A 16,531-nucleotide genomic window follows, 5' to 3' on the forward strand; every position below is an offset into this window, starting at 1 on the left:
GTGGGTGAACAAGTAAAGTGGACAAACAAGATGCAATTGCGTACGTATGTGAACGTTAGGGAAGAGGTAGAGAAGAAGGAGGAAGAAGACGACTACATATACTTGAGAAGGAATCGTGCAAACTTGAATCGTTTTACGGATGCTCGGCATGAGAATAACGTGACCTCCACGACGGTGACGCCACCCTAATTAAACGTTTTTAATTAGCGGTAATAACTGGTTTTCCGTGCTGCGCTCTCTTATGCGAAAGCCGCTTGCGTAATTAACATCTTATTGATATAAACATTTTCATGTCTTAATATTTAAAGAACGGAGAATTTTTTGTATGTTTTTTTGTTTTCTTTGTTGCTACATCGCATTTATCTATATTTTTTTGGCATATACCTATTTCTTTTTTGTTTTTGATTGTAATGTTACATTTTTAAAAAATTATGTTTAATCGAACATTGATATCAAAGAGATACAGAGAGACGTAAAGAGAGAGAGAGAGAGAAGGCGAGAGAGAGAGAGAGAGAGAGAGACAGAGAGATGCAAGACGAAAGAGATTCGATAAAGGCATAGTAAATTAATCGACAATGTAGGAGAAGGGCTGTACGAATCTTTTGTGATGCTAACTAGCTTTCAATTAAAGCCGTCAGTCTCCTCGTCGCAAAGAGAATCGACCTTTTAACCGAGAACATCGAATGGAACTTTATTTCGTCGATAGATTTAAAGAAAAATACTTTATGTTCGACCTTCCTCGGCTTCTCTCTCTCTCTCTCTCTCTCTCTTTCTGCCTGTCTCTCGCTCTCATTTTTTCTTTCTATTTCTTTTCATCTCATAACGAGAAACATAATAAAAAGTACAAACTTTCAAAACTTATTTATTTGCGATAAAAAGAAAAAGAAAAAGAAGAAAAAAAAAGAAAAATAAAAAACAAAAAGTGCAAATAGAAAGATCTTTTCTTAAAGGAGAAGATAAAGAGACGGGTCAAGTAATATCATAAAAATTTTATGACATTTATTTTCTATTCATATTACCTGCATTTTATCGCGAGATAAAAATAAAAGATTGTAAGAAAATGATGGAAAAGCGATGTGAATTATAGAATACTCCTCGTTCCTCTTCCGGCATATAAACTGACTCAACGTGACTCACAAACTCGTTTTTCCTCTAACGTAGGTATTCTAAAAGTCTAATCTGCCGATTCGTGATACTTAACGCGTTAGTTAAAAAAGAGAATAAAAGCAAGTTGCATTACCAGTTCGTGCTCAGTACCCATCGCTTTTATCGTTTAGCTCCACAACTGTCCCTCTCTCTCTTTCTCTCTCTCTCTCTCTCTCTCTCTCTCTCTCTCTCTCTCTCTCTCACTCCCTCTGCTTCTCGTGACTAGCGTTTTAACAGGAAGTGACTAATAAACGATTTTGTGGCATATCACCAAACGATTTTCTCGTATGCTCGACAGATGGTAGCTCATGTACGATCGCACACTCCTACACGCTTCCTGAGACAAGAACGAATGCTTTCATTTAGCGATAAACAAATCAAGAGTGTAACGCTCCTTAAAGCACGAGCTCTATGAGAACGGAGGACGCGATTATACATTCATTCGAAGTGATAGCCATTGTTACGATTCAATTCGATGAACGAGGCGACGAACGAGTGCCGCTAAAGTACTCAATATTCTTTATCAGTCCTCGTTCCTTGTAATTTCCTATATATTCCGGTCATTATCTTAATGAGAAATTAATAACATTCTTTTTAATTTCTAATTGTAATACATATTTATTTACATGCACACACACACACACACACATACACACACACATACGTAATAGCAATATCATATAATACATATAATATACAATATGTATATAAATATTATATATCTATATTATGTAATAACTGTTATTTATTTTTCAGTCAGTATTTTTTCAAAACGATTTTTATCAGTATTCTAAAAAAATGGTCAGTACTTATAATAAAATATCAGTACGTAATATAAATAGTCAGTATTTATAATAAAACCAGACGCAACACAGACGTAGCTCAGATACAATCCTGACATTTAATTATTTACACTGTCTATTTATATTTTACCTATTGATATTTTATTATAAATACTGATCAAAATGTTTATATATATTGCTCATTTATTGTACATAACACTTATCATTTAAGTAATAAAAATACTGATCGAATAAACAGAAGTGTTATATAATATGCAGAATATTTCATGTAAGAAACATTATTTAAATCATTATTATAACGTAAATTGTCTTTTTGATTTATTGATTTTTTGATAAAACTTAGAAAACATGTATAACTGCGATGATAATGGGAAATGACTTAGGAAATGACTCGAATGATTAATTTAGTTTCGGTGCGATCAAGTCGGATTCATTAACAATATATCTTCGATCACATAGAGTACATAGTACGTTTGATATAGAAACACTCGAAACACGCATGTAACGGATAAATAGAATAGTATTTAAATGCATGAAGTTGAGTATGGCCGAAACAAAGGTGAACAGTAACGAGACGTGACATGGGCCAATTACCAAGAGTCGATCGTTTTGATTTAATTGCTACTGGACGTTAGGGATACATATGTATGTTCTGTAAGGGGAATAGCCGTGCTTTTGTGTTATTTGTGTGTGTGCGTGCGTGCGTTCGCGCTCGCGTATGTGTATGCATATGTATGTCTCTATTATATCTGTTACTACTCTCTGTCATACTCTCAAATTGCGTTTTATCTCGTGTCACGATAATATTCGTGATATGACAACAAAGGAACGAATATCGTAAATCTAGTGCAATAAAAATATAAGGCAACAATGATAAACTTTAATTAGAAATTTTTTTATAGAAATTAATATATACCAATCATTTTTTGTATCTAATATCTTTTATATTAAGAGTTGAATTTCAAATATTTTTTTTTTTTTTTTTTTTTTTTAAGCGTTCGTTTAAAAGTATCTTAGAAAAAGAAAATAATGAAGATATTTTTCGATGGGCAACGAGTATTATTTCATCGGGCAGAGTACGACTATAAACGCGTGTGCACGTTTATTAATACACGGTCGTACACCTCTTTTTTCTTTTTTTTTCTCTCTTTTTCTCTTTTCTTTTTTTTTTTTTCTTTTTCACTTTCTACCAACGAACGCATATGCTCCTCGTGCGAAGAGCGCACTAGGTATATTTTGACTGCGTGATTCATTAGCACGTACGTCTTCGCTCCAAAGCTTTGCATCCACGTGCGCTTTGCGCCGCTTTTGGACCATTACTAAAATTATATCGGCATCGTTCTCTAAAATAAACGCAATTCATGAATTCATTACGTTTTGATTGATCGATTAAACGTAACGAATTCTGTACATTCGTAAATCGGAATTGAACTTCTGTTAAAAAAAATACTATAAAGAAATTAGAGGAAGTTAAGAAAAAAAAATAACAAGAAAAGTAATCAAATATGAGTATACTATAAATTTATTGTCAATATTACAAATCTAATAAAAAATTATTCCAATTCTACGCTTACGTAACAAGGTAAAAAATAATAAAAAATATTGTTTTTTTTTTTTTTTTTTTTTTTTTGTATTACAATAAACATTTAATAATATCATCACACCTGTATCTATATGGAAATTTCCATGATCGCATAATCATGGAAATTAGGTTTGAAAATTGTATCGTCTTAGCATAACGTTGTCGTTTGTATATATATACATAGAATGTGTTTGTGGACTCACTGTTAATAATTGTAATCATGGTAGTAATGGTGATGGTCTTGTTAGTAGTGATGATGGTGGTGGTGGTGGTGGTGGTGGAAAAGAAGAGAGGTTGATGGCGTTGACGGTGTTAATGCCGTAAGCAGTGGTACTCGGTTCACACCGCATGATCATCGTACTTTCAACGCGCTCTTTTCAGAATAATTTCTTCAAGAAGTTCGATATATCTTCGACGGAAATTTGGTGAAAGTATTGAGACGAAGTTCGAGAAGGACACATTTTATCTCTTTTTTTTTTACGTTATCTTTCGGTGTCTTGTAGAAATGTAAAAGATTAATTTCGGTGTATCTTTCGAAGAGATACGAAAATAAATGAAACGATAAGAAAAAAAGCAAAAAAATACGTTGCGTAGTGAAAATATATTTATTCTTGTTTAAGTAATTTTTTTATAATTTTTTTTTCTTTCTTTTTCTTTTTTTTCTTTTTTTTTCTTTTTCTTTTTGTTTAATATCACATTTTCTTACTTTTAAGAAATAAGACATTCGGAGATTGATAAATCGTTTTGATGAGAGTGTAGTTGTGTAGTTGTGTCTCTCTGTGAGTGTACGTGCGTTTCCAAAGAAGAGAAGACGATGAAGTTTCGTCGTTCCTCAGAGGATTAAACCCCACGTGAACAAACTAAAACCGAATTTAAACGGCAATAGAAGGTTCACGGTGGTTTGGTTGACACGTGGAAAACCCAAAAGGATCAGACTTTCCTCCAGTTTTGGCTTTCCATTATTCATTACCTACGTTCGTAAAACGAGTAAGAGTTTCTTTCGCACGTTGGTTTTTTATTGTTTAGGTATGTTATATGTATGCGCGCACTCGCCCGCGCATGTGTATATAATATATACGTACGGTCAATGAATTATATAGATCAACGTGTCACTTTTTGGAGTTTATCAGACAATATAAAATAATGATTAAAGCCTGAAAAACGTGAAATTCGATCGAAAATAAAGACACGTGTATATTTCTTTTCTTTTTTATTTTTTCTCTTCAGCGAATGATTTCTCATTTCTTTTACTGTCTTTTGATAATTTAAGGAACCCACGAGCAAAACCTTTCTTTTTATCTTGGAAATACCAAGGGAACGTTTCATTCAGGCAACAGGAAGTACGGCCGACGCATTCGTGGAATGTAGCTTCTGTGGAAACGCGACTCCATGAACTCGGTGACCTCTTGAAAACTTCTTCGTGATTTTGTGAATAGTTATTTAGCGACATATTCATTCTCTTCATTCCTTCACGTTGGTATCATCGATTATTTTCAAATTTCGTTAATCAACAATTTTATTTGTTATTCCTTTTTGTTTTTATAAATATACTTATCTATCTACTTTGAATATATCTACGATAGAAGGAACATAGAATAGAATTGATTGCAAGTTTTATTTCATCGTTGAATTACTACGGTCTACGATAATCGTTCATCGAATTTACAATATTCTTTGTGTTTCGTCTTATAAGAGAAGGCTTTTTTGTTCGATCGGAGAACGAAACAATTTCAGGATCGAATAATACCAGTACGATAAAAGGATTTCCGATAAAATCACTTTAGTACCGTCGTATTAAGGACCTTCTCCTTGTGCGGTAAAGTGCACGTGGCTTTAGGAACATTTTCATCGACTGACTGTAGGTTATATAGAAATGTTCGGGACGGAAGAAAACGGTTGTTCGAGAACAAACCGATAGGATATTTTCTGTTCTCATGTATTCCTTGTCTCTTGTGCGAGTTCAAATGTATGTATATATATATATATATATATATATAAGATGTGTAAGCGCGAGATAGAGAAAGAGAGAGAGAGAGAGAGATAGATAGATAGAAAGACAGAGAGAGAGAGAGAGAGAGAGAGAGAGAGAGAGAGAGAGAGAGAGAGAGAGAGAGAGAGAGACAGTAGGTCAAAATTTATTCAGTCGACCTACGACATCCAATGTTCGTGTTAGTTCGTGTATTCGCCTAGATCTCGAACAGAGAATTCTGTACTAGAAGAACGTTAGGTCGATATGTTTATCGTTCAAGGCGTTAAGTGGATCTCCATTTTACGTGGGCGGATAGGGAAGCGCGACTCGTTTGTTCTCTCGTTCTCTCTTTCTTTGTCTTTATTTTATATACAGTAGGTAGGTACTTACTATAGAACAGTATAGAGCTCAAAGGACGATACGAAAGAACACGATGCAGACGTTCTCGTCAAGGCTCGTTTCAATTCCGAAGAAGTCTGCGTAAGAGTATGCGGGCCGAATCGTTTGGTCAATTTAAGATAATTTTGTCTCGGGATCGAGTTCGGCCCCGTTTACAAGTTCTCCCAATTCGTTTCGGTCTTTTTTTCTCTTCGGGATTTCACTTTGATCGTATCGTATCAAATTTTAAAGGGGTTTTAAAGGTTACATATGTTCAAATTTCCAAATGTGTTTTTCTCTTTCCTTTTCTCTCTCTCTCTCTCTTTCTATATATATATGTATATATATATATATATGTATTTGTAGATTTATCTGTTTTATATTATGGGATAGATAAAGCAGTTACTGGTAAAAATCGATATTTGCTTCTGGGTATTTAAAAAAAAAATCGTTTTTTTTTTCATTTTGTTGTATTTATTTAATTTTCTCCAAGTTTCAAGTATATAGAACATTGTGTCATTCATTAGACACAGTATGTAGGTATATATTATTAAAACTTTTATATTTCTTTGGAAACTGTGCTTTTCCAATTGGCCGACATAACACAAAATCTCCATTATTATACGTTCGACTTTGTTCAAATTTGGAGAGAATATTCTGCATAAAGTATTCTACAATGTAGCGTATGATTTTATTTCAATTATATAATTTCTTATAAATATTTAAATTGATTTTTCTTTTTAATAAATACTGCTACCATTTCTAGAACAAATGAATATTTTGAAAATTCTTGACTAAATTTTAAATAATAAAATAAAGAATACTATCAGTATTCTAGAATTTTTCATTTCAGACATTCCACTCCTATACAATAATGACGGCCAGTAATCGATGATCCTGGAAGTAAGATTTTGAAATGAACGAATAATTCTGCCATTTTGTAACATTTTGACTTAAAAAAATTGTTACATAAAACTGAAAGTTAAATTTTTATACCTCAACAAAATTGTTCATTTAGTGATTATCTCTGGAAAAAATTCGAAAATTTTACTCATTTTTATATGCCTTAAAGTGATCTCTCATAATGTTCGCGTACCATTAAAATTTATACATATTGTTTTGTTTACCTTCAAGATCTTCGATAAAATAGAGTTACAAAATGAGCAACGATTGATTAAATTGTATTTCATTCATTTTTTTTTTATTACTGAGTAGAAAAGCATAAATCTAATAGGGTAAATTTATAAAATAAGAAGAAACGAGAGTTAAATATAGAATGAAAGTGTATAGATTAAATTATATTTCGCTTACGTACTGTAAAGACATAGTTAACCGTTTAAAGAATAAAAATAATAAATAAACATATGATAAGATACTAAAAAATAACTTGCAGATTCCCGTTTCCAAGAAAGACCTGTTACGAGCATATTTATTAGGTGGACCGGAAAGTAATGTCGCTTTCTTAAATTAAATTCAAACGAATAAATTTTTAATAAGTTTTTATTTTTAATCACAATCAAATATCGACATGCGCAGAAACGACATTTCTTTCCGGTTCACCTAATACAATCAGAGCCGCAAAAATGTATGCGAAAATAAATACTCACACGAGTACTTTATTCGGTAACTTTCGTTAGAGTCGTTCACATAGCAATCCCGAAAAAAGCGTAAAGGGAACAGTAGATCACAAAAAGGGACGACGGCCCTCATTCCTTTTTGTGATCGAGGAAAAGAAATAGCAATCCTTAAGAGTTTGAAAATTATTACGGTAGTCTCGATTCGCAATAGATTTCGCACCCTCTCTCGTAACGACCATGATCGAATGAAAACAACGACCATAATTTCTGATCGCCTTTCGAAACTCTTAGTCTGTAATAAAAATTCTGTTAAATCAAGTTAATGTGAAACTTTGAAGGATCATTAAAAAGATTTAACAAAAATAAAAAAAATAGCATTTAATTTTTCTCGTGTAAATATTAAATATTCCTTGTTTACATTTTTCTTTTTTACTTTTTTATTCTTCTTTTTTTTTTTTTTTTTTTAAATTAACTTAAATTTAATAAAAAGAAGTTTGAGCTTTGACTAACAACTTCTTATAGAAATACATCCAATTTTTAAAAATTACGATCGATTTAACGCGATGATTCCCTTAACATCAATTATTTATTCCAGTTTTAACGTACAAAGTGCTCGATATGTATAGGTGTATCTACTAATTAACTGATATAATTATATTTCTTAGGATTATAGAAGCCTTGAAGCAGAGAACATTCTTTTAGTTTGATATGATGAAAATTTAAATCGAAAAATAGTCGCACGTGAAACTATGTACTTAATGTCTTTGAGATCGTAATCGGGAATGAGAAAACAACAGACATCATACCCTTGACTCTTGACTCCCATTGCCTTTAAATTTAATCCATTATGTCCCTTTGGCTTGAACCTTAGTCCGAAACTTCGCTCGTTAGGTCCTGCGGTATTACACAAATTTGTTAATAATTTGCTGAGTTATATGCCTGCGATGCGCTACTTATAGTTCATTTCTTTGAATAGATACGAGTAATTAGGATCAGACTTCCTTTTTTCTATACTTTCTAGATAATTTTTTTTAATTATTTTTCGTTATAATAAATAATTACATTCTGAACGATACGATGTATTGATATGTATGTATATATAATTTAAAGAACAATGAAAAAGTATTTTCAAATTCATTCATTTAAGTTTCCTTGAAGTTTTTTAACAACTACAATAGCAAACTTTCAAGATATTGAAGATAATCGAGCGATTCTCCTCAATTCGTTCATCTTTTATATTTTGTGTGAGTATACGTTATATCGTGAAAGCTCTCATGTTTGCAAGGCGAATATAATTAAGAGTATATTAAATTCGTGGAAGGTCGATGTTTGCCCCGAGGCAATACCCTTTGTTTTCTAAAATGTACTTCGTGGAAGAGGAACTCAATTTCATAGGATTATTTCATCATCTTCGAGTACTCAGTTTTATGATATTTTTAAAGAATTCTATAAACATTTTTCTTTCTTAATTAATTACAATGAAAATGATTGAATAGCATCTTTTTAATGATTGCATTAAACATGAGTAAATTAACGTTGAATATATCGATTTGGTAACTTTAATATTCATAATATTAGTCTTTAGGAAGCTTATTAGAAGTTTTGTGTAAACGTTTGGATACAGTCGTGTGAAACATAAACAAAGGACATAAACGATTGGCATAGTCAAACTGTATAGAAAGGAGTAACTTTCAGTCGTTTGTGAACTTTAAGAGTGTCATGAGCTTTCATGGCGATGTGACGTATAACGAAAATAATTAAATTTCGTGAGTAAACTTGTAAAAATATTATTTTATTAAAAATGTATACACACATATACAGTCGGGGAGAAAAATAACCGAAAGTAGATATAAATGAAATTTAATCGAATCAGTAAGTACTATTATTATAAATTTGTGTTTTATTTATTATATATCCTTATAATACATAGACTATTAAGTAAACAATTAAAATTTATATTTATAATTTTTTGTTAAAGAGCCATACTTAACGATAAATGTCAGTTATTTATCGAAAAACAGAAATAAAAGGACACTTGGTTATGTTATTGTTTGATATAAATAAACTTTAGACACATATATAGATTATTGTTTTTAACAAATTACCATATATCAATTCAGGCTTCGTGAAATTAAGTTCATTTGAATTGAACTAATTACGGAATATCAAAAACAAAAAATTTAATATTATATTCGTCATTTAATTGTTTTCGTAATGTAATGAATTAAATTATCGTTCGTTAGTTTCGAAGTATAATATATTTAAAAGTGTATAAAATATAAAGTATAAAAAGTGTTTTAGAAGTATTCCAGAAATATTAGGATTATATGGTTCGACAAAAACAATAAAACGAAGATTGTTGAATTAAAAGTTACAAGGCTAGATATAAATCACATATTAATAAAATAAATATTAATCAAGAAGTTCAGTTTTTGCAAATAGAAAATATTTAAATATGCCAATATATTATTCTGGGAATATATAATATGTAATGGTAAAAGTAAGTCTGAGTTGCAGCAATTAAAAAATAAATACGAAGTCTGGAGAAAAAAAGAATGAAACGTATAAATAATCCGTTCATTACGTCAATTGCTAAATTTGATTTTTCATATACTGATATACTAATACGTTAGTAAAAATTGATGAAATCATTGAATACAGATAAGTATACATAGATAAGTAAAGATAGTAATAGATAAATACATGCAAATAAGTATACGAAAATTTCGAAGAGACAGTGTTATAAAAAGTGAATCTCGACGAAGAATTTGTTTTTCAAAAGGACAATAACCTCGAAAAATGATACTATCAAGAAAAGATTTTTTTTTGAAGTTCGAAATATTAAATTGCTTGAATGGTGAGCACAAAACTTCTACTTCAATTCTATAGAGAACTTATGGATGCGAGGGTTCCATCAAACGAGTGATATAAATAGATTGATTTTTCCAAAAATTTACAATCAGCGTTCGAAAATATTAGTAAAAATTATATTGAAAATATAATAAACAGTTATTCATCATGATGTTTAGAAACAAGCAATTCAAGCAAAGGACAGTATGTGTATAAAATATTAATTTTATTTGATATTTCATTTATTATTTATTTTATTATATAATATATGCATTTATTTTTGTCTCTTGATAAATGTCTGACATTTTCTTTACGTATGGCTTGTATATATAAAAATGTAAATATAAGTTTTAATTCTTATAGTATATGTAGATTATTTAATAAATAAAAATATATAATAAAACTTAAATATGTAAAACTGGTATTAGTCCATATCTATTTCCAGTACCTGTCCATTTATTTTTATTCCTGATTGTATAATATATACACATATATGCATATATGAAAAATCATTTCATATATGTACCGATTATATTCATACATGACGTTAAAAATCGCAAAATCGTATCTCGAGTATTACAAGTCACCAAAAATTAACTATATGCAGAATCATTAAAGGAAACTGGAAAGTTATAAAGGCGTTTGAAAATTATTGCGTAATTTTCTAGTTAGAAATTTCAGGATCGAACTTTCTCTTCAATCGATACTTCTATAAAGAATCTTGTGCCGATAAAACGAGTCGATTGAGCGCGTGACGTTGCATTAGAAGTTACTAATGATCAACGTCTTCGTACATAACCCAAGGAAGCTGCTTTCTGTCTTTGATTGGTTTCGATTAAAATCGACTTGCAAAATCGTTTGAATCTTCAATAAGGGAACGAGTTAATGTTCGATGATGATAGAAATTCTCTCGCTACGAACTATTTTTGTGTGTTAGAAACTAATTACGTTAATTATTAGATCAAGTAATAACTTGGTATAACGGAAAACAAGAAGAAATAAAGATTACCGTTATGTTATTATCAAGATAGATAGTTTTTTTTCTTATTTTCTTTTATTTATTCGTTTATTTATTGATTTTTATACAAGTACACACATAATTGCGAGAGTTGTCCAGAGTTTTTATTTAAACGTTTTATTTTGAAAATTGTGGATATAAATTTAACATTAAATATTTTATTGTTTTATCTTGAAACAAAATAATGTTATATATTACACGTAGATAAATATCCTTTTGAATGTTATATATTTGTATTGATTTAATTGTTATTAGCTATAATTTATAGAATAGTATACTATCAATTTTCTCGACAATAAAAAGAAAAAAACAAGATATTCCTATTTTGTGTTGCAAATATGTATTTTTCTCTCTCTTTGTTTTTTTTTTTCGTTTTTGGCAAATTGCCTGTCCAAACATGAGACAACGGATTTATGCTTTATTTGATCTTTGTTTCCTCCTTAATTCCTCTTTGGTCGAAGAAGGAAGGACTAGACGCGTTCTTATTTCGGTCGGTATTTGAGGGAATCCGGTACTTGGCTCAACTTTCTCGAGATAAGGGTAATTCGTTCTGTTTCACTTTGACACTTTCCTTCCGTCCTCAAGATAAGAAGTTAACTTCGATGGAAGCGTTATATTTCTCCGTTCCTTTCTTCATGTTCCTCAACTCGCATAATCCAAGGTTCTAACGCGATAACTTGTACTTCTATGACAAGTTAGATTTCTACTTTTAATTGGATAGAAAAGAAGTTCGCAGGAAAAAAATTTCTTATTATCAGAAATCTTTTAAGTGGCAGGTAGCTTTTCTTTGCTTCTAATCAGGATTGATTCTTTTTTTTTTTATGTTCATCGAAAGATACATTATATCACTGTCAATCTCATGACAGTGATACATTACACTTAATGACATTGTTTTAATACGCATTTTATCAAGGAAATCTCGTATCATCCTGTGATCCCACCCGAAAGATAATTTAATTGATTTAATTCGACACTTATATCGTATTATCGTTTATATAATTAAGACAAACAAAAACTATACTAATGGATTTCAATCGGTTGAGAGATTATTTCTCAACTCGATTTCTCTTTAACACATTCGGGAAAAATTATTGTTTTAAGATGTTTCGAAGGCGTTCGTTAAATAACATTCACAATCTTTTTACATAATCTTTCTCAGTTGTATCTTTCGTACGGTACTCATCGTACGATAATTCACGCTCATAAATTCGGAGATCCTGAAACGAGTTTCGAATCCTGAGCGATTTAATCCGCGAGCGTACATGTACATTGTATACTTTAAAATCGTACATAAACTTGTGTATGGAACGAAAAAAGAGATAGAAAAATGGTATGGAATTTAAAATAAATACGTATGTACATCGGCCATGTATGCAGAGAAAATTTGGATAGATTACAATATCTGACTTTCGAAGCTCGCGTAATTGTTTTGTTAGAATATATTAAAACAACTCGTTCGACGCTGTCGTCGTCATACTTGTTATTTTTAGCTAGCGGTGGAATAGTTGGAATACCAGAGAGAGAAAGAGAGAGAGAGAGAGAGAGAGAGAGAGAGAGAGAGAGAGAGAGAGAGAGAACGAATATAGGAGATTAAAATTCACAAAAGTGTAATATGAGCTTTTATGTTACTTCGTTACTCGAAATAACAATTTGAAATTTTGAACAGGAATTTTTAATCGTTTGATCGTCGTTTCTGCATTATGTGTTAATTTTGATAATTTAACCGATCGATATCGAATTATCTCGTCGGCTAATTGCGCCAGAAGGTAAATTACATAATTATTCATGAATTATTCATGATACGAGCATAAGTTCAAATTCGTTTTCGTTAGTTCTTTAGAATTTTTTAAAAATTTCTTTCGTTTCGTCATTATCAAATTGTTCACGCTTTTTTTTTTTACTTATTTATTTATTTCTTTCTTATAAATTATTAATGTTCCGTTCAATATCGGCAGTTTTTAAACGATTAACAAACTGATAAAACATTAATTTATTTATGTTTTATTTATTATTAATATTAATTTATTCTCTGATGCAGATTTCATTTGGAATTTTTGAGTTTGCCAATAATTTTTTTAACTTCTTCTATTTCATTAAAATTATTCAAAGATTTTTTTATATAAGCGGAAAGACAGATTAAATTTTAATCATAGGTTATCTACTGAATAATATTCTATCGAGAGATGTTTGATAGAAATTGGTTCATAACAATGTAAACAAAATTTAATTGACATTTTTCTGATTAGATAATATGAGTAGAAAGGGCAACTTTTTGTGAATACATCGAGCTCTTCTTTATCATTATAGTGGAGGTTTATTTCAAATATTTATTTTTACTACATTGCGTAATGTAGTTTCAAGACTATTCATTCATACATTATTCCAGATAAACTATAGTAAGAGATGTAAACAAATTCTTTTACAGATATTTGTATTTTCAGATATATCTTAATCTTTTGTATACACTTTTTTAAAGTTTAAAATACATTTTTTATCTCTTTTTTTGTTTTTCATTATCTAAAATTCGACTATGAAAAGAGATTTTTGGATATATATTTTAAATAAGAATATTGGATAATATATGCTTCTTATTTCAAGTGAAATTATTTTCAAGTTACTTGCGTCTTAATAATCCTACGACATAGCACCACGATATATATTTACAGAACGTGCGAAGCTCCGAGAGAAACTTAATCGTTATAAATATTCAAGAATTGAGTTATAACGACGGCCGACGGTAGGTAGGTAATAAGTTTTCCGTTTTTCTTTGAACCGCTAGTTTCGTCGACTTCGGCCTTTCTACCTCCTCTCGTTTACCTCTTGGAAAAGGAGAATATTCTTCCCAGACGATTTCCCCATCTCCTATTGTGTTCTCCCGGGATATCCGCGAAGTACGATTTATCCGCTATTCAGGCTTTATCTGTTTTCCACTGTTAAATGATCTAGCCGCAGAACCATGAAATTTTTCTCATGCTCGTTACTCATAAGGTCACGGCCTTGAAAATATCAACGACATAGTTCTATTCTTCCTGAAAACTAAAAAGTCTCTTTAGTTAACGATTTTAACTACATAATAATAATTAATTGATTATTGTTGTAGGGAGGGAAGGAAAATGAAAAGTTAATCAACTGAAATTATATGCATTTCAATGTTGCGAATAATGTCTAGATAATGATAACTTTGATAAGGTGAGGCTACGACGTATAATTCTGGGATTTTATCAGTAAGGTCGAAAATATTCTAAGGAATAACAAAGTCAGGAAATACGTTGGAGATATTTTCTGTACATTTTTTTTGTGTACACTTGTCAATAGTAGACAAAAAAGAAAAAAACATTAATTTGAAAATTTGAATATCATCGAATTGAGGCAAAGTTTTGCTCCAAATTGTTTATAACTGTTACTATTCAAAGGGATTAACTTATTGTTAGAGACGAATTGAGCATAATGTAAAATTTTGTAGATATACAGATGCCAACAAATGATAATCTAAAAGAAAATATAATTGTATAATTTTCTTAAAGCCAACATATCGTGTCATATTTTCATTCTCATTTTAAAAGTTGTACTATAGAATTGTATATCGTGACCTTTCGAATAGAACTGTAATTAAAAAGACTTTTCAATCATTATTATCGTTCTTTCTTGTTACAGATGATAGAGAAGAAAGACGGTTAAGAAATCAATGTCTTTGACCAATGACACGAATCGCATTGACGTTCGTCGAAAAGGAATCAACGAGAAATCCCTTCTCTTTATCTCTGGTCTTGGACAGCTTTTAATTAATCATTCCATGTGCTCTACACAGTCACCATGGTACAGTGATTAATATGAAAAGACGATGACGTCTCTGGTCCAAAGAGACTTCGGGTCTCCGAGAAAGAGGGAATCCACTAGTAGTAATGCATCCAGTTATTTGCTCGTGAGTACAAACATTGTCATGTGTCGGTGTAATAATTAACACGCTGAAATGGAGGAATTCGCATACTTGTTTAATTTTGATAAGGTTCGGTATACTCTCGAATTAATTCTCATTTGGGGATTACGTTTCATGTGCGATTAATTTACATATTTAATTATCAAAAAAAAAAAAAAAAAAAAAAAAAAAAAAAAAAAAAAAAAATCGTTATGAATGTATGAAGGGAAAAATAATCATCAACAAGTGCGCTTGAAAAAGGAAAAGGTCATTATTACGTAAATTACTAAAAGTCTCATTAGTACTCAGGTTCATTTTCATTTTCAAGAAGGCTCATTTACCTGTCATTAATAATAATCTTACTGATCGTGACGCGTACGAAATATTGTTTCGAGAGAAAAAAATAACGATAATTTTTAATGCCTCACTAATCGTATTTCGCTTCATCATCGGAGAAAGTTCATTGCAGGATATTTAATGTTCCGAAGTTTCATTTAAAAAGAAAGGAGTTTAAAGTACGACCGTTTAATCGAAAGTGTCACTAAAATTTCCACGGATGAATGTAATTAATGAGCAACATCTTTGACCCACCGAAAGATCATTCCCGGCGACGATTTTCCTTTCTGCCTTTTTCGTAAACTGATTTACGATCTTCGCCAACGAGAATATATCAATAATTAAAGATTTCATTAATAAATATATAAATATTACAGATATAAAAAAGATAATAATTCAATCAATCTATCTTAAAATAAATGCAAAGAAAGTGAAAGGTCGATCAAAGAAAAACATTAAATAGACAAGGAAAAAAAAAGAGTAATTAATTATCTCGACAAAAAATAATACTCACCAAAATTTTAATTGAATATGGTATCATGCCGCAGTTTTATTCAAGGATCATACAAATTGACAATAATCATGCGAATGTCCTTATAATTGTGTCCACGACGTCCAGTATATAACAGTATATCATATATGCTCTCGTTATAGGAATCAGTTGTACAGATCGGTGTATGTTCGTCCAAAAGAAGTCGAAGGGTACGGAGTCTTTTACGTAATGCGTTCTCTCGTACGACAAAAGAGAAATAGAGAGAGGGGGAGGGAGGGAGAAAGATGGAAGGGAAATTGTGTGTGGCGGACAAAATGGGAAGAGACGATGATCGAGGGGTTGAAGGGAGTAAAAGTGGTGCCATTTATCAGAAAAGACGATAAGTATCGTCGTGAGAAGGTCGAAAGAAAAGAGAAAAGAGAGAAAGGGAAAGGTGTAGGAAATTTTCGTAGGTCAAACTTCC

At 30.8% G+C, this 16,531-nt stretch overlaps 1 protein-coding gene across 1 annotated transcript in view; it reads left to right on the forward strand.

The window, feature by feature from the left end:
- Positions 1 to 16,531, forward strand: part of spri (Src homology 2 domain-containing protein sprint) — a 153,131-nt gene that overhangs the window by 27,635 nt on the left and 108,965 nt on the right. The window contains exon 4 of the mRNA XM_085660554.1: positions 14,978 to 15,245. Coding sequence (XP_085516680.1) covers positions 15,165 to 15,245 — 81 coding nt within the window. The 5' untranslated portion in view covers positions 14,978 to 15,164. The remainder of the gene's footprint in view (positions 1 to 14,977; positions 15,246 to 16,531) is intronic.

Source organism: Vespa mandarinia, chromosome 12 (assembly GCF_050613455.1).
Source record: "Vespa mandarinia isolate Hongniang chromosome 12, ASM5061345v1, whole genome shotgun sequence".
NCBI lineage: Eukaryota > Metazoa > Arthropoda > Insecta > Hymenoptera > Vespidae > Vespa > Vespa mandarinia.